At 44.3% G+C, this 25299-nt stretch overlaps 1 protein-coding gene across 3 annotated transcripts; it reads left to right on the forward strand.

The window, feature by feature from the left end:
* Positions 1–3158: 3158 nt before the first annotated feature.
* On the forward strand, positions 3159–22278 carry PPP1R17 (protein phosphatase 1 regulatory subunit 17). 3 transcript variants are annotated; one of them, XM_081834870.1, is made up of 5 exons: positions 3159–3584; positions 12849–12955; positions 13755–13907; positions 16327–16480; positions 21869–22278. In XM_081834870.1, the coding sequence occupies exons 2-5, from the start codon at positions 12874–12876 to the stop codon at positions 21954–21956; spliced, it is 477 nt and encodes a 158-aa protein (XP_081690996.1). In that variant the 5' UTR covers positions 3159–3584; positions 12849–12873; the 3' UTR covers positions 21957–22278. The 3 variants fall into 3 exon arrangements, with proteins under 3 accessions (XP_081690996.1, XP_081690998.1, XP_081690997.1); XM_081834872.1 differs by having other exon boundaries at positions 3172–3584; positions 16327–16479; positions 21877–22278; XM_081834871.1 differs by lacking the exon at positions 3159–3584 and adding an exon at positions 10176–10251.
* Positions 22279–25299: the final 3021 nt, after the last annotated feature.

Here is a 25299-nt window from a genome sequence, read left to right on the forward strand (position 1 = left end):
CTTCCCTAAACTTATAACACATAAACTTATATAAGTTTACACTTATCTAGTACAATAAAGAATTACCAATCTATAATCAATAAAAACAGCAAATCACAATGCATAAAATACCACTAAACATACAAAACGGTGTAAAAGGGTCAAATTTAAAAACAAGGACGCACAACGTATAAATTTTTTTAAAAAAATATCCCCGAAAGTCCCAGCTGCTTCTGGAGGGGGTTGGGCAAGGCAGATGGAAAAAGCCATTGCCTGGTGACCAGCAAAAAGTTTCTCTCCCCTCAGAAGAGACAATAGAAGCATTATATCAGCCAGATCAACATTACCCAAATGGACTTGGACCTAAAAGAAAGCTATATACACAGCGGATAAAACCATGCATGCTGCAAGAGTTTAGCTTCCCTTATTGTCACAGCAATCCCCAATGCCCAGAAGCCAAAGTGCCATATTATTTTTTCATGGAGCCAGTTCGTGGTCAAAGGTCACACACTTTCTTTCCTTGATGGAAGAGGGTGCCCAGAAACAGGTCTGATCCCCAACTGGAATGGGCCAAAATAGTTGGTTTCATGCAAGAGCACTTGGAACTGTCACCGCATAACTCTTCCAGTCCCCTTCCCCAGAGAAGAGGTACAGTGGTGCCCCGCAAGACGAATGCCTCGCAAGACGAAAAACTCGCTAGACGAAAGAGTTTTCCATTTTTGAGGTGCTTCGCAAGACGAATTTCCCTATGGGCTTGCTTCGCAAGATGAAAACGTCTTGCCGCTAAGCCGCTAATAGCCACTAAGCCGCTAAGCCGCTAATAGCCGCTAAGCCGCTAACAGCCATGCTTCGCAAGACGAAAAATTTGCTAGACAAAAAAACTCGCAGAACGAATTAATTTCGTCTTGCGAGGCACCACTGTAATTGCAACTAAGCAGTACAGTGGTACATCGGTTTTCAAATGTACAGTCATACCTTGGTTGTTGAACACCTTGGTCCTTATACGTTTCAGCTCCCGATCGAAACCCAGAAGTGAGTGTTCTGGTTTTCAAACATTTTTTGGAAGCCGGACGTCTGATGCAGCTTCCGCTATTGTTTCCAGTGCGCCTGCGCAATCGGAAGCCATGCCTTTGGTTTCCAAATGTTTTGGAAGCCAAGCGGATTTCTGGAACACATTCTGTTCAGAAACCAAGGTACAGCTGTAATCTGTTCTAGAAGACTTCCGAAAACCGATGCATTTACTTCCGGAAGCATTTGCTTATGGAAAACTCAAAACGGAAGCCGTGTGGCCCATTCCACTTCCGAAAAGGATTCAAAAACCGAAGCAGTTACAGTGGTACCTCGGGTTAAGTACTTAATTCATTCCGGAGGCTGTACGTAACCTGAAACTGTTCTTAACCTGAAGCACCACTTTAGCTAATGGGGCCTCCTGCTGCTGCCACCACACGATTTCTGTTCTCATTCTGAAGCAAAGTTCTAAACCTGAAGCCCTATTTCTGGGTTAGCAGAGTCTGTAACCTGAAGCGTATGTAACTTGAAACGTATGTAACCCGAGGTACCACTGTACTTCTGGGTTTTCAGTGTTTGAAAAATGTTCAACTTCCAAGACGTTAAAAAACCAAGGAACCGCTGTAGTTGTCATAGAATGATGGATCCGTGGTGGGCTTCTTAGGGGTGGTCAAATCACCACTTCTTTCAAGACTGCAGGGATCGTTCCTTCTTTCAAGGACTCATTGGCCACACCCTGAACATACCCCTTCAGGCAAGCTTAAACCAGCCAAGAGGGGAGAGGGAGCATGTGATTCACATCATCACAAGCACCTTGCCAGTGTTACCAGCCAGAAGCATCTGAAACTGATCCTGTGCTGTTGCGTGTCGAGGTCCCCAAGCCACCTCCCAATAATTCACACATCACACATCAATTTTTGTTTAGGTTTTTGGCATGATTTTGGCCACAACTTTATTTAAATACACACACGTGAGTGGTTGCTTAGGCATTGGTTCCGACTATCTGTCCTTGCCCCAGGGACAAAACTGACTTCCGGATTCCAGCGGAAGCCAGTCAGGGAAACAATTTTGGGGAGAAATGAAGCTGGGTCTCAGTCCCTCACTTCTTACCCTCATGCTCCTGGTGGCTTGCACAGCCCAAGTCCGATGCCAGAGACTAGGACGAAAAGGATGGCAAGCCCCTGGATTCCTTTAACGGAATTCCCTTTCCGCACCACCATTGGAGGGGCAGGCACTTACCCCTCCACCAACCAATTTTAACCAATGCCTAACCGCCAACCTTACAAGTTGTGACGATTTGCTACGCAGTAGGCAAAAACCAAATGGCACCAGCCAATCAGCCAAACGGACAAAATTCCTACCAGGCCCCTGCCCCCAAGGCAGACGACCCCATGACAGGCATAGCAAGGTCAAGTGAACAACTCCCCAATAAAGGGAGGGTGGGCGGGTGATCCGGTGCAAGCAGCCAAGAGGACGCCCAAAGCTGGGGGTCCAGCATTTAAAACCTCTGACCCCTCCTTCAAAATTGGCAACAGGCAAAATTGGCAACAGGATCTGGGGCAGGAATGGGGAGTGTGCTGGGAGGAGAGTCCATATAGCCCCATTGCACTAGGGTGCTGCCTTTCACTAGCAAAACTGGGTAGTCGAACCCGGCCCCATGGCTCTGTGGCTCTTTCAAACAGAAAGAGCAAAGAAAACGGAGACAATGAGCCTCCGCCAATTCTGGCGCTGCTAAATCTCTGAGAGGAAATGGCCCAGGTCGAAGGCCTTTCCCTGTGAATGGTTAAAGGGCTCCAATTCATAGCGCTGCACAACAGGCAGAAAGTTTCCTCTGGCTTCCCAGAGGCCCAGCCTGTTTGTATGCCTTTCCCCCGTTCCAAACAAAACCTCCCTCTCAAGCGATGGGCGAAAATAGCCAATTCTGCTCACCACTGGCATGTACACAGGAGCCACAGAAGACTCCCCACCCGGGTCCCTAAATGGCAGCAGTGTGCCAAGTTTGTGTAACAAACCAATCCGTAAACATACTCAACCACCACAGTCGTCAGAGAAACCTCATTCCTAGACACGGTGTGCCTTTGCTCTGACGGTTTAGGTGCCCTTTCCAGACTCTGCTTCCTTCATTGCTCTGTATTTTGATCGGTGATCAACTAGCTCCTGAACTTCTGGGAAAGGCACAGCTTGGATCTGCTGGACACCAAAGTTTTAGCTGCCTAAAGCCCATGCACATAACTTATTTTCTTCATCCCTCAGTGTCACCCTTGGGCAGTTTCTGCCGTCAGACTGTGGCAGGAGGTCTCGCCGTTTCGCGAGTAATATTTTCCCTGCTGGAAATTTTTATCTGTGCATTTTCTCTCCTCCTGGCGACGCTAATTTGAGAAGCGGCAAGCCCCACTTCATTCAAATCTGCTAGTACGCAGGCTAAAGGTTACTCTTCTTTCCCTTCCTGGGGTACTTTGGGAAACAAAGCATCGCCATAGCAACTGCTGCTGCTGCTCCCTAGATAAGGGCAGTGCAGGAGCACTCCATGCGAGAAGACAATTCCTGCTCCAGTGAACACTGACTCCATATCACACCTATCCCAGCTTCCCTGCTTGGTAAGTTCTTCAGCACTTTTGCCGGGGTGGGAGCGGGGCGTTCTTTCTCCAAAGGGAACCAAAAAAATCTGCCTGCGATGTGATAGTAATAAAAAGTCACAGATCAATTCCTCTGCGAGGCAGAAGATGGCTAGCAGATTATTCTATCTGGCAAGGCTTGGGAATGGTTATCGAGCTGTAAATTGAGAGAGAAAAGTGGTGCCAGAAAAAGAGAGGGGGTGGAAATATTACAATTTTGTTTGAGCTGCACCTTTATGGCATGAAGGTATTTGGAAGTTGGACAGTTCAGCTGAATCCTAAACTCATTTATGTGCAACTCTTATCCCAGGCTCTTAAATGAACAAATATTTCCAAGTTTGTGTGGGCTCACTGGTCTGATCCTATGCATGTTTACTTGGAAGTAAGTCCTACTGAGTTCCTTGGGGCTTAATTCGAGGTAAATGTATCTAATTGCAAAAGTGTACACAGCTTGGCATAAGTCCCATTGAAATCAGTAATACTTCTGAGTAAACATGTTTAGGATCTGGTTGTTAGCCTTGCGGTGTAAATCAAATTAAAAATAAAGTGCTTTTGATTAATTGAATGTATTTTTGCTGCTGGAAACAGGAGAGGACAATCTACAATCCAGTTAAGCTTAATGGATTCAGACAGCTGTAGATTTATAGTACAATCCTAAATAGTTCCAACGATGTCCTTATGCTCCATTTAAAAACGTTTACCATTGAGGTACTGTTTAAATTCTAAATCTATGGGGTTAAATCAGTTTAATGCTAAGAATTTCATTTTAACGTTATGAATCACGTGTCTAAAAATAATGTAGAACAACTTCCAAAGGGGGAAGCTTTTGTTTGAAATTGGACAAGTAGGGAAAACAGAGATAAAATCACACGTGCTCCTGATCTGTAGCCTTCTGTGGTGGCGTCATGGCTTTTTAATCCTTTAAAGCCATTCTTTAAATCCTTTCTGGAAAGTGTTTCTTTCAAATCTTTTCTTTCTTTCTTTCTTTTTGTTCATGGTGAGGACAAACTAATATTTTCTGTTCGTGAGCTGGAAAACAGACATTTGTCTTCCATATCTTGCAAAATCCTATTCTTCCACAGCAACTGAAACAAGATGTGTTTGTGTACTCTTTAGTTTTATTGCAGTTTGTAGAGTTTGGGTCTAAATAAAATAGTGTTGATTTTGGGAAAACTTTTGAAAAAGACTACCCTATATTATTTTAAAGCATCTAAAATTTGCTCTAGAAATGTTGCCACAATCCTATCAGATTATATAGCTAAACACCAGATATTTAAATCCTTCCCTTGGGGATCCACTATTAGCATGTCTTTGTATTTTCCATGCACTGCCCATTCCTCTCTGGAAAAATATTGTGTGTGTGCTTAAATCAAAAACAAAAATTACATCTCATTCTTAAAAGCAAGTAAGTTCCAGTGAAATTGGGAATAAACTTATTTAGAATCAGGGTGTCAGTAGTGGGTGACACAGAATAGCATCTCAAGATATAGAAGTCATCTTCTCAACTAATCTAACGGCCTTGCTTATCTCAACTTGAGGTACAAGTGTTCTGGTTAGGCTGAGCTCCTGAGACCCTCACTTTATGAAACACAGACAAGTAACAATGTTGAGAAGACTCATCACTGACCTGTGAGGTGGGATGGGCATCCCTCTCTGATATTGTAGTATGACCTAAAACATAGAAGCCAGTTGTTTAGCACATTACTTCATGGATCACTGTCCTTAGAAGCGTTGACAGGATCTATGTGCCCTTCTGATATGTCAATTGTCGACAGCAATAGCATTTTGGCCAGCAAAAACGGATGTTATGGAGCTCTCCATGCAACATTGCTTCCACTTGCGCAAGTAGCTGTCGGAGGCTATGAGTTACTAGAGCACTTAAAAGTACTACAGCTCTGTGCTGTGGTAGCTCTGGATGTTACTACACCTCTGTGCTGTAACACCCAGAGGAGAACTGTAATGACACCCATAACTAGCTGCCCGGAAAGAAGCCCTTTAGCATGCTGGATCTAAGCCTCAAATCCTTCTCTCTTGGACCCCAATCAAGCACCTCATTTTCTCTGCCATCAACTGGACCCACTGAGGTATTTGCCTCATTGCGGGGAAACTGCTGTCATAGGCATGGGAAATCAATAATAATAATAATAATAATAATAATAATAATAATAATAATAAATTTATACCCCGCCCATCTGACTGGATTTCTCCAGCCACTCTGGGAGGCTTCCAATGGAATATTAAAATACAATAACCTATTAAACATTAAAAGCTTCCCTAAATAGGGCTGCCTTCAGATGTCTTCTAAAAGTCTGGTAGTTGTTTTTCTCTTTGACATCTGGTGGGAGGGCGTTCCACAGGGCGGGTGCCACTACTGAGAAGGCCCCTCTGCCTGGTTCCCTTGGCTTCTCGCAGTGAGGGAACCACCAGAAGGCTCTCGGTACTGGACCTCAGTGTCCGGGCAGAACGATGGAGGTGGAGACGCTCCTTCAGGTATACTGGACTGAGGCCGTTTAGGGCTTTAAAGGTCAGCACCAACACTTTGAATTGTGCTCGGAAATGTACTGGGAGCCAGTGTAGGTCTTTCAAGACCGGTGTTATATGGTCTTGGCGGCCGCTCCCAGTCACCAATCAAGAAATTACCACAGCACAACACAGCAACCAAACCTGGATGAGTGTTTAGGATGAGTGAGAAAGGAAACGTCCATGTTGGCTTCCGTGTAAGAGAAGTTCCTCATGAAAGTTTTGAAGTATGCTATTCCGAATAACTGGGGGTTTTACGGCTTTGCTGGATAGTTGTGTGGCTGTGGAAAGAGGGGCATTGATAAGAGCTGGGCAGTAGAGGGCACAGAGAGGTATATGGCAAGGGATGGAAGAAGACACCCACATGAGACCCTGAGGCAATTGTAAAGGGACCATGCAATGCAGATATCTTTTGCCCAACAGGGGCTCAAACCCATGACCATCCATGAGATTAAAAGTCTCACACTTTACCGACTGATCTGAGCTTGTATTTCCATTTATAGTGAAGAGTAGAAACTTTCATTTTTTTTTTAAAAAAAAGTGTTGAATTCCTCACAAATCCAAATTCTATAGCATAGACAGTCTAGGCATGTGTAGCCTTAGCTTTTGGCTAGTGGGTCATAGAATCATAGAACTGTAAGGGATCATCTAGTCCAACCCCGAACAATGCAGGACTGTGCAGCTGTCCCATATGGGGATCGAACCTGCAACCTTGGCGTCATCAGCACCAGACTCTAACCAACTGAGCTATTCAGGCTCCCATCTCATGGATCACTGGCAATGCATGCAGCATTGTGCCTAGAAGCCTTGGCTCCCATGAGTGTATGAACAAGAAGATCATCCATTCTAACTGGTGAGATGCTGAATTACAACTCTTTAACAGGTGGTTAAATAGGGATGTGGGTGGTGCTATGGTCTAAGCCACTGAGCCTCTGGGCTTGCCGATTTGAAGGTTGGCGGTTTGAATCCCTGCGATGGGGTGAGCTCCGGTTGCTCTGTCCCAGCTCCTGCCAACCTGTTCAAAAGCATGCCAGTGCAAGTAGATAAATAGGTACCACTGTGGTGGGAAGGTAAACAGTGTTTCCATGCATTGCACTGCTTTCGCCAGAAGCGGCTTAGTCATGCTGGCCACATGGAAAAACTGTCTGCGGACAAACGTTGGCTCCCTCGGCCAGCAAAGTGAGATGAGCGCCACAATCCCAGAGTTGTTCGCGACTGGACTTAACTGTCAGGGGTTCTTTACCTTTACCTTTTTAACAGGTGGTAGGTCCAGCAATATTTATTTGCTACCTTATGACATGGGCCATCAAGGCTGGGATAAGCAACAATGACCATCTCTCAGACTTGCTGATGTGGTCCAAAGGAAAGCAGAGCAATACATTTGGCACTAGCCTGGCTGTAGAAGCTGCCGGAAAGAAGACACACCCAACCATCTTAGGGACTTCACGCCGGATTTGTGCAGGGTTGACTCTTGAAAATATCCCACAAGGCAATGGTGGCTTAGGACCAGAGTTTTCCTTCTCTTAGATGAGCTACTTTCCTAAGCTGACAGGCCTCATCTGTACATCTCACTTCCCTGTACAGCACGTGCAGAAACCGCCTTCTTGGCCATTGGACCCACAATTGGTCTCAATCGCTCAATCTGCCAGAGCTTGTTTTTGCATGCAGGGGAAGTCCCTAACTCACCAAGGGGTTGGCACCCATTGGCTACCATCACCCGGTTTAGCTGGCCAATTCAAGCCATTCCCAGGGTGTGGCTGCCGTCGCATTCTGACAGCTTCTAGGAGCCACCGGTAAGAGTTGAGTGCAAGGTGAGGAACAAAGTTGGACAAGCTACCCCAGAAGAAGCATGCATGCCCCCCACCTGAGATATTACCCATACACACCTGTTGTGATGAGAATTGTAATCCATAATATCTGGAGAGCACCACGTTGGCTATCCCTGGTTTAGTGGTTTACAGTATGACATGGAGTAGAATCCATTTCCATGGAGGCGCAGGTTACAGCAACAGCCAAGGCGACATTTTTCCAGCTTCGCCGCATTAAGCAGTTGGTCCCTTACCTCTCCCACCCTGATCTGGCCACAGTGATCCATGCGACGGTCACCTCCAGGCTTGACTACTGTAATTCGCTCTACGCGGGGCTGCCCTTGAAACTGTCCCAGAAACTCCAGCAGGTGCAGAATGCTGCAGCGAGGGTCTCCTCACGGGGTCTCTGCTATGGGAGCATATTCACCCAGTGCTTTACCAGTTGCACTGGCTCCTAGTGGAGTATAGGGTCAGGTTTAAGGTGCTGGTTTTCACCTTTAAAGCCCTTTGTGGCTTAAGGCCCTCGTATTTACCGGACCGCCTCTCCTGGTATAATAATAATAATAATAATAATAATAATAATAATAATAATAATAATAATTTTATTTATAACCCACTCTCCCCAGCCGAAGCCGGGCTCAGAGCGGCTAACAACAGTAAAATGATACAACATTTTGAAGTCAGACTATCCTCCACCAGGGCCAGGGCCTTCTCAGTGATGGCTCCGACCTGGTGGAATGCCCTGTCCCATGAGACTAGGGCCCTATAGGATTTAACCTCCTTCCGCCAGGCCTGTAAGACAGAGCTATTCTGCCTGGCTTTCAATTTGAATTTAGCCTGATCTTTTATTCCCCTCTCTTCCCTCCCTCTCCCCTTTAATGAAGATTACCCACTCTGGGACCCCACAGCTAATTCTCCCCGACCTCCTCGCTGGCCCAAATATGACTAATTTAGCCAGCTAGCCCTGGTGACCATTTCCGTGCGCTGCTCTGGTTTGCCAGAAGTGGCTTAGTCATGCTAGCCACATGACCCAGAAGCTGTACGCCGGCTCCCTTGGCCTATAGAGCGAGATGAGCGCCGCAACCCCAGTCATCCATGACTGGACCTAATGGTCAGGGGTCCCTTTACCTTTACCTTTAGCCCGCTAGCCCTGGTGACCATCTAATGTTTATTGGATGGATTTTCCCCCAAATTGATTTTTGAACTTTGAATTTATTGTTATTCATGCTTTTATATTGTATTTTATGCTTTTTTGGGTGAATCACAATTAAGTGTTTTAAATTTGTTGTCAGCCACCCTGGGCCCGGTTTTCTGAACCGGGAAGGGCAGGGTATAAATAAATTATTATTATTATTATTAGCTGAAATGGGCCTTAATGGCTTTGCAAGACAGTTGGCCATTTTTGTCTGTCGTCAACACGCACAAATACAGACACATCCACTCCCCACATCCACTGCTTTAAAGAGGTGAGGAATTCACAGAAAAGTCATATCATTACAAGATACATGTGGATGTGAGCGCACATCATTTTCTTCTCTAGGAAACTTCAGTGGAAGTTTTATGCTCCTAAAAGTTGTTGGGAACATAAAGGAAGAAATAGCCAGTGTTTGACATAAAGACAAGCTTGGCTAATATCACAGCCTGTCCATCGCCCTGCTCCAGACACACCCTGCTGCTCCCCCCCCCCCCCCAAGACGGCTGTAGGATTATAACTCTGATTTTAGCTTGTGCATATGTACAGCAGGCCACTAACTCTATAAAATATGCATAGCGCCATTTATGAAGCTCTGGCACACTAGCAGCAGGAAGCAGGTGTTTGTCACAGTCATAGACAAGTCCATGGTTGCCTTGCCGTAGTTGTAGTGTTAATTCCTAGATTACTCACTAAGGACAAGGTACTTTATCACCGTACTTTACTGGTGGGAAACAGATAATGCCAAATATCAGTATAATAACACAGGTAAATCCCGTTTCAGCTACTTTATTGCAGTTAACTACAGGCATCACAGTCCTGGGAAATGGTCAACTTGTTATCAAAATCTTTTCTGATAAGCAAATAGACAGGATGAAAGAGGAAACTCGCGGCAAGTTCCACAGCTGCAGCATTTGCTCAGCTCACTCCCAGATGTATAGCTGAAATGACAGATTTACATGCCAGCAAATTAAATGGATGTATGTTCATCTTTTCGTTTGTCACATGGAAATTTCTTTTCAAGTGCTCTAAAGATCGGAGGGGGGAGTTTCTTGAAGCACTTGCTTCTGTCGGACATCTGCAAAACCTCTGGGTTTTTCCCTCCAGAGTTCTACCCTGAAATGGAAAGGTATGTTTGGATTCAATACAGCAAGGCAATGTATTGCATCTGTATACCGCTTTTCCACAAAAGAGCTCAAGGCAAGAGCTTTCAAGCAGCTGTTAAAATCACACACACACACACACACACACACACCATTTCCAACAATCATTTAACATATTTTCTTATCTTATACAGTGTTTTAGACTTCCATCTGCCACATCAATCTTTATCACTTTATCTACATTTCTTAATTTTTCTATTACTTCCAATCATCCTTAACTAATAACTCTCTTCATAGTCTTCATTGCAATATTTCACACAGTCCTCCTTACAAAACTTCTTGCAGTCTTTCTACCGTAATCTGTTTATTACAATTGCTTTTCAAATAGTTCAAATATTTACTCCATTCCTCCAAGAATCTCTGGTCCTGCAGGTTTTGGATCCTTCCTGTCATCTTATCTAATTCTGGGTAGTCCATTAATTTCATTTGCCACTCTTCTTTCATCGGTAATTCTTCTTGTTTACATTTCTGTGCCAATAATATTCTTGCTGTCATTGTTGTGTATAAAAACAATTTATTATCCTGTCTATAAATATCCTCCCCTACAATGCCAAGTAAAAATGCTTCTGGTTTTTTTTAATAAATGTATATTTCAACATCTTTTTCATCTCATTATATATTATTTCCCAGAAGCTTTTCACTTTTCTTACATTCCCACCACATGTGATAAAATGATCCTTCTTTTTCTGTTAAAATCTTATGTTGGTTTGTATTTATTATTTATTATCTGTTAAAATCTTATGTTGGTTTGTACTTATTATCTGACAGACTCACGTAAAGGTTGCAGTGCTACATTTCTCAGAAAGGGTTAATGAAAAGTGGTGAGACTTTCACAATCATAGTATCAATCCTCTGGTTGGAAGCAACACTTTGATCTGGACTTTGTTTTAGTGTCTCAACTGATACTATTAAGCCATTAACAATTATTTTGTTCACTGATTGCTTATAAATGAAGAATGATGCCAAATCTTAGACTGTGCCAGGGTCCAAAAGTCCACAAAATCACACACACAGTTTTTCCAAATTTGTCGTTCGTAGCAGAGAGAAGATGGCTTATACCCGAGGTCCCCTTGCAGAAATCTTAGCACAAACCATTCACTGCAGAGTGGGAATGTTTTAACTTCATAATGTCAACACTGCATTTGAGATGAAAAATAATATGACTAGCTAAATGTGAAAGTCTGGCCTAAGATCCTCAACTCTAAAGTCACATTCATTGAAAGGTGCAGAATAAACAACAGGGGAGTTTCTGTACTTCTTGATATTTTGGAGTGGGATTCAGTCATACTCTGGCCAATTCAGGTTGCATTCTTACAGCTGATTTTGTACTCTTGCATAAACCCAATCTCAAAGTTTCCCCCACAGGGAATGTGATGGGAAATGCACTGGAAAGTGTAAGACAAAACTTGCAAACAAATAAAAATGAGTGCTCAGTTCATAGCTGAGGCTCTCTAATACAAACACACAAACTTTGTGCGAACAAATTAGGATGAAGGTGCAATGAACAAGATGCTTGGAAGCAACCCAGGTGGCAGAACCACAATCGCACCCATTGGAGAAATTTCTGTTTTGCCATTTAGCTCTTAAACTGACAAACCCCTTCCAGACAAAGGAGATGACCGCAGAGCTGATCCCCAGATGCATAGCCAAACACAGTGGGGTGGAAAACACCCACCCATTGGCAGCAGGGGTGCCAACGTGAATAAAATATTGGGGGGTAAGCCCTGCCCACCCCACAGAAATATTTTACTAGAGGGGACCGAAGGGACCCCAGCTCCTAGGAGTTGGTTCCTATGAGTGACAGTCTTCAAGCTGACAACAGTGAAGAAGCCACTTGAATCCTGGATGATAGGTTCTTAGGCGATTATTATTCCTGCCAACCTAGCAGTTTGAAAGCACGTCAAAGTGCAAGTAGATAAATAGGTACCACTCCAGCGGGAAGGTAAACGGCGTTTCTGTGCGCTGCTCTGGTTTTGGCAGTCATGCTGGCCACATGACCTGGAAAAACTGCCGACAAACATCGGCTCCCTCGGCCAATAAAATGAGATGAGCGCCGCAACCCCAGAGTCGTTCGCGACTGGACCTACTGTCAGGGGTCCTTTGCCTTTAAGACAGAGTTAGGCGAAATGAGGTTCGATCTGTAGGGCAGGTCTGCATGGCCCATTAGAGACTGGAGACGCCTCCTGTTTTTCTGATGGTTTGGGCCCGCCAAAAGGGGCACTGCCAAGAACCTGACAGGCTATAAAACATGACTAGTGTTTACTTTCTGGGGCCACACACTGCGCTCCATCACCCGATGTCAGAGAATGCCTTGAAAGTGTTAGTGGTTCATGAAGCATTCCCGACATGGCCAAAGGACCCCATACATGACTGAACCAACCCTTGTGTCAAAATTGTCGCCTGTTGTTTACCGAGACGGCTATTTTTGTACAGAATTCTATTTTACAGTTGTGTTGACTCAAAAACATTTCTCTCTCTTTTTTTCTCCAGAAGAAAAGTAACGTTTTCTAGATTAAAGCAAAAGAAAAGTAATGTGTCTATGTTTCCCCCCCTCCCCTTACAGGTTCTAAAGAAAAGCCTCTTCAGTGATGTCAACTGAATATGCGCAAGCATCACATGATATCTCAGAAGACAGATTGGATGGGCGAGATACCCACTGTAACCACTTAGGTCAGTCTTCTCGAGGTGATGTCAGCGCTTGCTGTGTAGCGAAAAGGTCTACTTTGCATCATTAAGCGCTGTCCATTGCCATCCCATCCCCCTCCCCCCCACCCCCTCCATGGAACAACTGCTGCTCTTGAAACCTGATAGACGGTGCCTTCTGGTGACGCATCTCATGCCAGATGGAGTGGCAATGGGTGGGAACGGGTGTTTGGTTGTGTCTCCCTCCCCCCTTTCTTTCTGCTGGGTTCAGCATATAAATATTAGCCAAAGCTCTAGAGACAAATTAATTAAAGACGAAGAAGAAGAAAGGAGAGAAGGAACGCCGAAGCTTTCATCTCGTCTCCTTTCATATTTCTGTGCACATGTTCCACAAAAGCAGGCAAGTGTGCCGACGCAGGATTTTATGCAGCAATGTTGCCTCGGGAGTTTAAACTTTCCTGCAAATCTGTTGTCCTCTTTTGAAAATATGTGCTGTAGACAACAGCATAGGGACTGGGAAGTTTGCATTTAAAGTGATCACACCTAGTTCGCATTTTTCAAAGCAATGCAGGAACCAAAACATAGTCAGAATTCCATATCCATGTTTCTTTAAAAATTTCAGTGCAAATCCCCAGCCCCATTAGTTGCACAAAAATGCATATACTAGGGTAAAGTGTCATATGAATCTTGGCTGTCCCCCCCCCCCACACACACCTTAAGCTGTAGTTTCAGGGAAGTGCAAAGCTGGCGAGAAAGTAGCTGTTCAAGGCTGAACGTTGTCTGATTATTTTGATAATAGTTGTATACTTTGCTTTGTTTGATGCAGATAACCTTTCCGAACAGTTGCTCAAAAGCTGTGAACTCAAAAAGATACCGAGGAAGGGCAAAGCTCTTCAGGTCTCTCAGAAAAGTGAGCTTGAACAGAAAAAACCGAAGAGGAAAGATACGCCAGCAATTCACACGCCTCCACCAATAGTTGGTGAGCATTCCTGAAATGGCCACTTGAGCTACTGCTAAACCACTTATACTTACATGGATCACAAGCGGAGTAATAATGTGTCTTCTGCTACTGCTTCCAAAACCTCTCTGTAGTGCAGGGATGAGAGGCCCTCAGGGCTTCAGATGTTGTTGCTCCAACTCCCATGAGCAATAGCAGAGGTGGATTTAGGGCTGTGCCAGCAGATGGGCCACAATGGGCACCATCTCAAAGACTGGTAAGCACTTGCCTGGCTTCAGGAAAGAGGTGTGAGGACTCTGTCAGGGCCCTTAAGTCCTCCTTCCTCCTTCCCGAAGCCAAGCAAGAGCCACTGTGGTGCAGTGGTTAAAAGCAATAGACTTGTAATCTGGGGAACCGGGTTCGCATCTCCGCTCCTCCACATGCAGCTGCTGGGTGACCTTGGGCCAGTCACACTTCTTTGAAGTCTCTCAGCCCCACTCACCTCACAGAGTGTTTGTTGTGGGGGAGGAAGGGAAAGGAGAATGTTAGCCACTTTGAGACTCCTTTGGGTAGTGATAAAGCGGGATATCAAATCCAAACTCTTCTTCGTCTTCTTCTTACCGGGCTTTGGGGAGGTAGGTGGACCCTAGGACCTCACCAGAGCCTCGTGCCTCCTTCTCGAAGCCTGGCTAGGGGGAGGGCATCAAATGTTGGCCTCGCACAGGGCAGCATGTTACCAAGGCCAGTGCCAGATTTACGTATAAGCTAAACAAGCTATAGCTTTTGGGCCCCCCAAAAACATTTAAAGGGAAAAAAACTGGATGTACATTTTCAAAATATAAGATAAAAAACAAATAAAATAAAACCTACATGCAGCAACAGTGTTTCACTAGTCATATACTTCTTCTTAATTGTATTTCAGTTCAACAATTACTTCGATAAAATACATATTTTGTTATGTGCAAATTTGTTGCTGACAAAGGACAGCTGAGCATATAAAGGGCCCCATTACCTTCAGTAGCTTAGGGCCTCATCAAGTCTAAATCCATCCCTGACCAAGGCCGGCCCCTGTCAATGGACAGGGATGATGGGAATTGTAATCACAGAGCATCAGAGAGGGCACAGATTCCCCATCCCATATATCATGCTATAAGATGTAGGGTGCAGTAGATGTCCCAATATTTTTTTCTGACTGCGTTAGGGGAGCAAATGGTGTCCTGTCTGCACATCCCAGTGCATAATGTGCCAGGCTGTCCGTGTTAATTGGGCACCTGAGGAAGACAATCCCTCAAAGTGCAAAGATAGAGTTCAGAGCATTCCTAACTCCTGATCCAACATGCTTGGGGGGTTAGGATGTGGCAAGGCTCATTGCCTGGCTCTGTTAAGCTCCTTCATTGGAGATGGTGGGCCTATGCTGCTGTAAAGGTCCCCACTGTGTCTGAGCACGGGTGGCGCTGTGGTCTAAACCGCTGAGCCTCTTGGGCTTGCCGATCAGAAGGTCAGCGGTTCAAATCCACACAACGGTGGTAAGTTCTCATTGCTCTGTCCCTGCTCCTGCCAACCTAGCAGTTTGAAAGCACACCAGTGCAAGTAGATAAATAGATACCGCTGTGGTGGGAAGGTAAATGGCATTTCCATGCGCTCTGGCTTCTGTCATGGTGTCCTGTTGCACCAGGAGCAGTTTAGTCCTGCTGGCCACATGACCCAGAAAGCTGTCTGTGGACAAACGCTGGCTTCCTTGGCCTGAAAAGCAAGATGAGTGCCACAACCCCATAGTTGGTTTTGACTGGACTTAACCATCCAGATGTCCTTTACCATTACCTTTACAAATGGGTGGAAGCCATCCCTGCGTGTGTGTAGTGTAAAAACTACACACACACAAAGCACATGAGGCATTTCAAAGGCAGGAAAGGGGATGGAGTTGAGCTGGCCAAGGCTCCTTCTCGGCAGTGGTGCCCTCCCAACAGATGTCAAGGAGATAAAGAACTACACAACTTTTAGAAGGCATCTGAAGTCAGCCCTGTATTGGGAGGTTTTTAATGTTTGACATTTCATTATGTCGTTATATGTGTTGGAAGCCATCCAGAGTGGCTGGGACAACCCAGCCAGATGGACGGATATTATTATTATTATTATTATTATTATTATTATTATTATTATTATTAAGCCAGTTCAGCTACAGCAGTAGACCCAAGCCAGGGTTTCTGCTGTGACAACCTAGACCTGGTGCAGCAGAGATTACAGCTTTTACTGGCCTCCCATGTTCCACCCTGGTCACTGTGAGCAGCAGGGCTATGGGGTAGTGTTAGTGGCTCTGTGACTCTTGACCCATCCAATTGTAGGAGCTGATGTCATGTGGGGGGGGGGGCTTATTTCCCAAGCGGGGTTTTTGCTAGTGAAAACGGAGAAGACCATTATGGTTTGCAAAGGCTAACGTCCAGTCCTAATGGCGTTTCTGCAGGCATTCTTTCAGACCACTTAATTAGGAGGTGTGACTTCTCTGAGAAACCTCCGAAGGGTAATGGCAGCCCAGCCCTTCAGAAAATGGAAGAGGAACAGAGAAAACCCAGAAGGAAAAACACGCCAGCGATCAATACACCCCCTCTACTTGCAGGTAAGGGAAATGCAAAAGAGAGCACTTCTTAATGCATCACACGTGGGTTTGAACATGATGTGTCTCAGTGATAGTCTCTGTAGTTAAATATCTATTTTGAAAAAATGGCAGGGGGCACATCTGCATGAGCACTGTGTAACTTCAGGTTTGCTAGGCTTGTAGAAACAGAGACTTTTAATTGTTGGAGGAGATGCTCGCATATTATGTTTTCACTTTTTTATCTTTCCACTTTTCCTAAACCCATAGTGAGCGTTTCCCCTTTCTACTTACTATTCTCTTCCTTTACAATTCTGTGTCTATATGTTAATTGGAATACTCATCCCCACCCCCAATCCATTGAACAAAGGTGTGACTTGTTAATGGCCTTTCAAGACAAAATCAGGCTAATTTTCTTACATCGAAACCCTGCACTGGGAAACTTTTGACCCTCTGAAATGATGATGGACTATAGCTGTCATCATCCCTGACCATTGGTCATGCGGGTTGGGACTGATGGAAGATGAAATCCAACATCACCTGAAGGGCCACAGGCCCCCAGCCCTGCTAATGCACCAACGGTAGCCAATATGGCGTCCTCCAGATGTTGTGGACTACAACTCCCATCATCCCTGACCATTGGCTGGGGTTGGTGGGAGTTGGAGTTCCTCAACAGTTCTCTATACCTGCTAGGCACACTGACTTGGGAATAAATCAAGAGTTCTAAGGAATTCCTTAAAACTCCACCTGGAAACATATACTAGAAACAGTCTGAGCACCTTGCCATCATTTGTCTTGAATTAACATAGAGCAAGTCACCCCGGGACTCGCCACTACCAGGAAAAACTGTACAGAAAAAACACGGCTGACCCCATGCAAACAACTGTCTGATTCCTTAGAGAAGCAGCTTTTTTGTGTACAATATTAATTGCACAACCTGAATTTGGCAGCATGCGCTGGGAGCCCAACCTGAAAATAGCAACAGTCTGGGAGCACCCTGAGAGGACATTTTTATTTCCTTTCAGCGCTGTCGAATGATGGTTGGTGTTGGAATCTATCACCTACTAAAACATATGTTCTCTTAACCACTTATTCATCGCAAAGAAATTACATCCCTTTCATGTTTCGACTTTAATCCAATCTAGTCATTTCATGCAGCATTTTCCTTGGTTAATACCAGGAAAATGTTCTCCTTTGACTGGAGCACAGAAGTGAACAAAGCCATTCTGTGTGGCGCGGCTTCTTTTTCTCCATCTTTGGACTTCATGAAGTGCTTCATTATTTGAAAGATTTTTCATAGCAGAAAAGACGGGAAATGGCAAGGCCTAATTGAATCAACACAGCCAGCCACCAAACCCCAAAAGCCCACTGACAGAAATCTGCAGGAGGCTGATTTATTAGTGAAACTCGCTTGGCCTCAGACTGTGATGTCCCTCTATATGACTCACTAACTTTTGACAAGCAACGAAGAATGTACAGGGTATTTGTTTTGTTTTCTAATGGAAGTCAGTAAACTCACAAAAATGGCAATTATCCCCCCCCCCCGCCATCTTTCTCACAACAATCTTGTAAATTGGTTAGCAAGAAGAAGAAACTTAGGTAGCTTTCAATTACATTCTGCTTACAAATTTGATCATACTCATTTGACAAAGAACAGTAGATGTAACGCTTTGTGACTGAAAATCGAAAGATTTCTGCGAGCCTAGCATTCTGGCTGCAAGCTCACCTGGAGTAAGTTGTGCTGCTTAAACCTGTTGTGGAGCACAGTTCTTATTCCTATTCACTCAGAAGTAAATCCATATGTGTTCAATAGGGTTTACTCTTAGGAAAGTGTGCATAGTAGGATTGCAGCCAAGAGCAAAGGATTTTGGTGTGTTGGATCTTCTTGCCTTCAAAAGCAGTTAGGGAATCTCACAACCCAAACGTATAGAATAGTTTGTTTTTAAGGCAAGCAATCTGTCAGAGATGCCAATCTTAATATTACTTATAATATTAAACAAAAGAACATGAAGAGAGGACATTTCCATCTTCCTTATAATTGGCAGGTGGGCCATGAATGCTCTCTCTTTTATTGAGACTTGCGTTTTAGAAATTGTTGGACACAGACAACCATGAGGAAGTCAAGGCGAGTCCCTCAAAAACTCAATGGAAAATTTTAATTATAGCTTGCAAGTGCACAGCCACAATTTTCAGATTCTGTAACAAACCAGAAGATATTTATGGGAACGTTTTGATACACCTTCTATGTTGCTAGGAGGTTAAACCAGGACACAGGGAGGACATTCTGGAGGTTTCTAGAATGAGCCACATGGCTTGGGTGTGGTTTCCAGGGCTTGGATCAATGTGGGACATCCTTTAGACTCGCAGAGCTTTGCCACCCAAATATGTTAAAACCCCAGTATTTGAGGAGGAAATCCACAAGCAGGATGAACTGCCACTGCTGAACACAACCATCTCAAAGAACTTTAATTCTTAATAGACAAAGATGGGGAAACAACCAGGGTATGAACATCTATTCACAAATGAGAAAATGAGGTGATGTGTCTTGCATCCCACCCAAATCCCAAACATCATACTCGTTGCTGGGTTAGCCAAGCAGTTGTTGGTTTTGTGTAATCAAATCAGCTGAAATTGCTAACTATTCCTAAAGCTTAGGAGAATCGATATAATTTTAAAAGCATAGCTGTGCATATATAAAATACCCAGCTGAAGCAGGTAGTCATATATACCTTCTTTTGACAGGCATAAGTACCGTATTTTTCGCTCTATAAGACGCACCAGACCACAAGACGCACCCAGTTTTTGGAGGAGGAAAACAAGAAAAAATATATTCTGAATCTCCGAAGCCAGAACAGCAAGAGGGATCGCTGCGCAGTGAAAGCAGCAATCCCTTTTGCTGTTCTGGCTTCTGGGATAGCTGTGCAGCCTGCATTCGCTCCATAAGACGCACACACATTTCCCCTTACTTTTTAGGAGGGAAAAAGTGAGTCTTATAGAGCAAAAAATATGGTATTTATTGCGGCAATGCTGAATTTTGTACAGAGCACTCTTCACAGGGCAAAAAGAGGTTTAGAGCAACTCAGTAATGAAAAAGGCCAATTTTACAAAACCAGCTCAAATACTTTTCTTAGTTTTGAAATATTAGCAGCCTTATGCTATTCTGGCTAGAAACACTTTTTCTGATATGTTGCCCCCCCCCCCCTTGCATGGAGTTAGTTAGTTAGTTTGATTTATTACGGCCATTGGCCTATATCTAAAACAATACAATTTAAACAGTTCCAAGTTAAAACACCCATATAAAACCAATTTTACTTCAATTAAGTAAACACTATACACAATAAGCTCCCTCTATGTCAACCGCGATTCGAATCCCTCAGATTTTGGGGGATATGCGTCTTAGTTCTGGCACTTATTTATGGTTCTTAAGTTTGGCTAAGCTGTCAGAGTCATCCAGTGCTCCATTTCTCCTCTTATGAAATAAGACATTAATCAGGTATCTAGCGACTGCAAGGGATCTACTTGAGTCTTCGTCGTTTAATAAGTATATCTTTGCATGGAGTTTTCCAGGTGAAGCATTGGTACCCACCTACCACCTGCAGTTTAAAGTGGTACTAACCATGCTGCCATCTCAGCATTTGATCACCTCACAAAACAGAGTCTCCTAAAGTCATGTTTAATTCCCCTGCCATCATTCAGAGCTGTTCCGCCTGGCCCTTGCTTTGGACTCGGTCTGACCCTTATGTTTCCCTCCCCTTATGGTCTTGATTTATCAGCTACTTTAAAATGAGGCTGCATTTTAAATTGCATTTTAACCTGTATTTTAAATTCCCCCCCCTCTTTCCCCCCCTATTATGTTTTTGCTGTGATTTTATTGGTGTTAGCCGCCCTGAGCCCGGCTCTGGCCGGGGAGGGTGGGGTATAAATAAAAACTATTATTATTATTATTATTATTATTATTATTATTATTATTATTATTACAATACCTTTATTAGGACAACCAAAATGTCACAGAATATTGCGTAAGGTTTTCAGAAGCCTTTGCAAGGCTAGATCATCAAAAGTTAGGCTGTTGGCCAAGCTAGCTGAGGCTGAAGGGAACTGAAGGCCAAGAACATCGGGAGCAAGTGCACCAGCTCCTAGGGTCTTTGGCCCCTTCAATATTGGTCTCGATGTTGAGGGGTTGGTAGAGGCCGAGCATGGTGCAGTTCAACGGCTGAATTCTCCTGAGCACAACAGAGGAAGCTGCGCTGTGTATGGCTCCTCTCTTGGCCTCCTCCCAACAATGCGCAGGAGTGTGACAGTGCCTCTGATCAGTAGGGTGGGTGCACAACGATTCTACATCAGTCTCCACCCCCGTCATTCAGCCCAGACACTGAGGTCTAGCGCTGAGGCCCTTCTGGCAGTTTCCTCGTTGCGAGAAGTGAGGTTACAGGGAACCAGGCAGAGGGCCTTCTCAGTGGTGGCACCCACCCTGTGGAATGCCCTCCCAGCAGATGTCAAGGAAATAAGCAACTGTCTTACTTTTATAAGACATCTGAAGACAGCCCTGTTTAGGGAAGTTTTTATTGTCTGCTGCTGTATTGTTTTTAATATTCAGTTGGAAGCCGCCCAGAGTGGCTGGGGTATAAATAAATTATTATTATTGTTATTATTATTATTATTATTATTATTGTTATTATTATTATTAGGGAGGGGGCAGCAGACAGCCAAATGAAGCTCTTTTAAGTGTTCTGCCCTCTTATCCTGGATCTCCCATGTTACATCTTCTTTGGACCTGAAGGTTCTTGTAAGGGAACTGCCATCAGTGCCGGAGGGAGAGAGCAAAAGCCAGAGGGATTCCAGAGAGCGTCCAGGTTGGGAGAAGCAGCCCATCTTCTGGGGAAGAGAATCAGCGTAGCACCAGTGGAGAAGGGGGGCAGGTGGGGGAAGCGGCAAGGCGGTCCCATGACTCCTTGCCTGGGACCAGCGGGGAGAGTAGGGGTCCTCCGTTGCCCACACCCTCCTTGCGCAGAAGGCTTCCGCGCAGAGAGGGTAGGCGGAGACTAGGCGTCAAGGAGCTTCTTTGCTGGAAGAAGTTTAAGAAACGCCCACTGACGGATTCTGCCAGCGACTGAGTCAGCCACGGGTGAGTGGCGTCTGGACAGATAAAGTTTACTTAGGCAGCCCAGCCAGGTGTTTGCACCCAGCCAGGGAGATAGTTGCTTGCTTACACACGAGCAACCCCTTAGAAACCTTTACAGTTCTGAAGCTGCAAATCTGATTTCAGTGAAATTTCTGCACATACACAAGTCACTAGTCATCAGATCTCTTTCTGTCACGATGGGTAACCTAGCAAGTTTAATGCCCAGAGAGTGATTGGCCCAAGGTAAATGGTCCACAGAGATATTTAATCTAAGCTTCCTCTTTTTTTGCTTGTTTCAGGTATTAAACTACTTAAAGAAGATCAGCAGACTGTGATTGTTGAAGATGAAGAAAAGGAGGGAGAAACTTCAGCTTTTTAGATTCTTGCCATATTCTCTCGTGTGTGTGTTTTGTAAATAATTTTTTGCAGTTGAGTAGTATTAGTATTTTTCCAGTTGTTTTTTTAAATCAGAAATATAACCATGCTGCCTTCAGACATGCTTGCTCAGACATGTGTAATTAAATATAGATTACATGGACCATTTTCTTCCTATATTATGAAGTACTAAAAATACAAAGTTTATATACAGTGCTTTAAGAGGCTGGTGCAACTAATCGAAGAAAAGACAACATTTAAAGGCCAGGGCAGTGACACTCGTCTTATGAGCTTTTCCTCTGGGCACTGCTAGATCAACCCACGAAAAAGATATATCCCACCCTGCTTCCCAAAGTGCACCTTCCTGCCCTCCTCACTTCATTGTCTGCCCCATCCCTAAGACATCTTCTCCATCAGCCATCGCCCACTCAATTTCCAGACATTAGTTCAACACCATCCACTATTCATCCTTTTTGCCTGGAGCATGCAGCCCCTCCCATCATGAGATCATTCATTCCAAGTTGCCCTTTCTCCTCACCATTTGCAGATGTTTGCCAACGTTCTGTTGCAACCATCTGCCAACGAAGGGAAACCAATGCTTTGGGTTGGGTGGCACCTATCAAGACATGGCACCTATCAAGTTTACATTTCTGGCAGGTAAAATCTGCAGGTTTGGCTGCTACCTCTGAGTACTTGAATCCTGCCACATTTTAGACAGATAGGTTCAGGGTTTGTGTGCCAGGAACATCCAATTTGGAGCAGTTTATGAAGTTTCTGCTGCCCTGTTGCCGGTTGCTGTTGTTTTAACTATGTTTTTGAGTGAAACTCAAGTATTGGAGCCACAGCTTCAGGATCTGTCCTTCCAGTGAGCACTCAGGACTGATTTCCTTAAGAATGGATCAGTTTGATTTGCTTGCAGGCCATGGGACTCTCAAGAGTCTACTCCACCACCATAATTCAAAAGCATCAATTCTTTGGCGATCAGCCTTCTTTATGGTCCAGCTCTCACTTCCATACATCACTACTCTACTGGGAAAACCAGAGCTTTAACTATACGGACCTTTGTTGACAAGGTGCTTTTTAAGATCACCATGGCAAGGTGCTTTTTAAGATCACCATGGGGTGGGGTTAAAAACTGCCAAAATGCCCGGGAATTTGCAAACAGAACCGGGAAGTAAGTAAGTAAGTAAGAGAGAGAGAGAGAGAATCACTCTTTACTTTTTTCCTATGTCTATGGACGCGCCTGCTCTCTCTATACAAAGACTCGCTTTGCAAGCGGAGCCAGCAGGCTGTGTGCGAGGATCACTCTTGTTCCTTTTCCTATCTCTATGGTGCATGCTGGAATGGGGATCATCACCAAACGGGGCAGATCAGCTCAAATGGGGATCATCACCAAACGGGGCAGATCAGCTCAATTCATTACTTTGGCCATTGCATGATTTTAAAGGAGAGGAAAGGCAGGGTGTCTCCCTGGTGAGTTGCATTTGGGGCAGGAAAAGATTCTGCAGCTGTTTGGGGGGCAGCACTTCAAGGTGGGTTGGAAAAGTGGTGGAAAATCCTACCCCCAACTGTTTAGAACAAGTCTCTCTCTCTCTTTTTCTTTCTCTTTCTCTCTTCCCCTCTCCACTTTCTCCTGTTGAAGTTTTGCAAAGTCTGCGATCTCTTAACCTTGCACTCCCCTTCCCCCTGTGTGAGAGGAAGAGGTTCCAGAACATAGCTGTCAAGCATCCCTTATTTGGCGGGACAGTCCCTTATCCCAGTGCCATGTCCCTTATTGATGATGTCCCTTAAATTTCCCAGGTTTCAAAGGAAGTTGCTCCTCTCCTTCCCTCCCTGCCGGCCAACTCCAACTGTGGTGCTTGGCTGCATTGTTCACCCAATAAGGAGTCTAAGAGCGACTGGGGGGTGGAGCTTGCATGTCTTGTGCCGATCAAATCAGCCGCATTGCCTGGGGACTCGCCTTTGCTCAGCGCTTCCCAGCGGAGAGGTGACGGTGGTTTTCCTTGCTGCATCCTCTTTGCCGGGTTGCTGCACTATGGGAACCACCACTTGAGGCTTCGTTTGGCTGCTGGTTGACTAAAATCCCTTATTTTGGCTGCTGATCCCTTATTTTTGAGGCTGCCGGTCCCTTATTTTCAGATCTGTAAGTTGACAGCTATGTTCCAGAATTAGTTGGGAATTATTATAGAATTAGGCCCAGGAGTCTCTACCTCATTCGACTCTTTAAAGAAAGAAAAAAATGACTAGGAACCACCTCTGATTCCTGATTCATTCTGGATGTTGTTATCACTTAAACTTATCCCATTGACACAGCCCTTATATCTTTTGTGAGGAAGCATCTCTCTGTATGATGCTAAGATATTTAAAAACCGCTGTTATTGAGTGGGGAATCAAGTCCGCAGTTGTTCATGTTAATCCAAGTACTCTGGTAGTGTGATGCAGTTTGTTTATTATCTTCATTTGTACAAGTGATTCGGTTCCATTTTCCTCATTGTCAAATGCAGATATAATGTAGCGCTCTGAATTAGCATTTGATGAGAGCAATCCATCTTTGCAACTCTGGATTAGAAAATGCAGTGCCATCTGTAAAGGAACTGTCTATGAGTAAAGCCTCTGTAGTATGTGCATAGTACGTGTATTTGGGTAGATGATTGTTTTAAACTTTGGTTTTCTTTTTGGATGATCAGAACCTGATTCTCTGCTTTTGAACATACTTTTTCAGCTTATGTTTAGTGATCCTCTCAAAATATTCATGTATTTTCAAGAATGGCTTGAATTGTGTGGTCTTTCAGGAATATTATGCATTGTGACAATTGCATCGACTCATATGGTTTTATTACTCGAAGTGTGGAAATAGCATGGCATATCCTTCCTTATTCATCACATACAGAAGAACATTCTGACCACGGCAAAAACATTCACCTTGACTGTTTTCTCTCTGTGTGTCCTTTGGGCTTTGCAGACCAGCTCATTAGGAAACTGGGTTTTCTTTTAAAAATGGGAGGTGGGGTGGTAAATGTCCCAATTATTTTGTCCTAATCAAAAGTGTGAACTTTGAAACAAAAATCACGCAGCGTTAATTTTAGTGCAGTCCCCTTTGTCCTCTTTAGCTATGTACTTGCCATTATAAATTTATTAGTTCAAATTGATCATTGGAAGTTTCCAAGTTCATTTGCAATGCTGAAGGCTAGTAACATGATATTGGAACGAAATTAATGGCAACATTCTTTGAACCCTATAACGCTTTAACAGTATACAGCTTTATTTTGGTTGTGTAGATTTCTAGAACTTTGGTTTATGAAGGTCTGTTACCAGTTGTACCATTTGCACCTCAGGTGTTCTGCTCT

Source organism: Podarcis erhardii, assembly GCF_964252035.2.
Source record: "Podarcis erhardii genome assembly, chromosome: 12".
Classification (NCBI taxonomy): domain Eukaryota; kingdom Metazoa; phylum Chordata; class Lepidosauria; order Squamata; family Lacertidae; genus Podarcis; species Podarcis erhardii.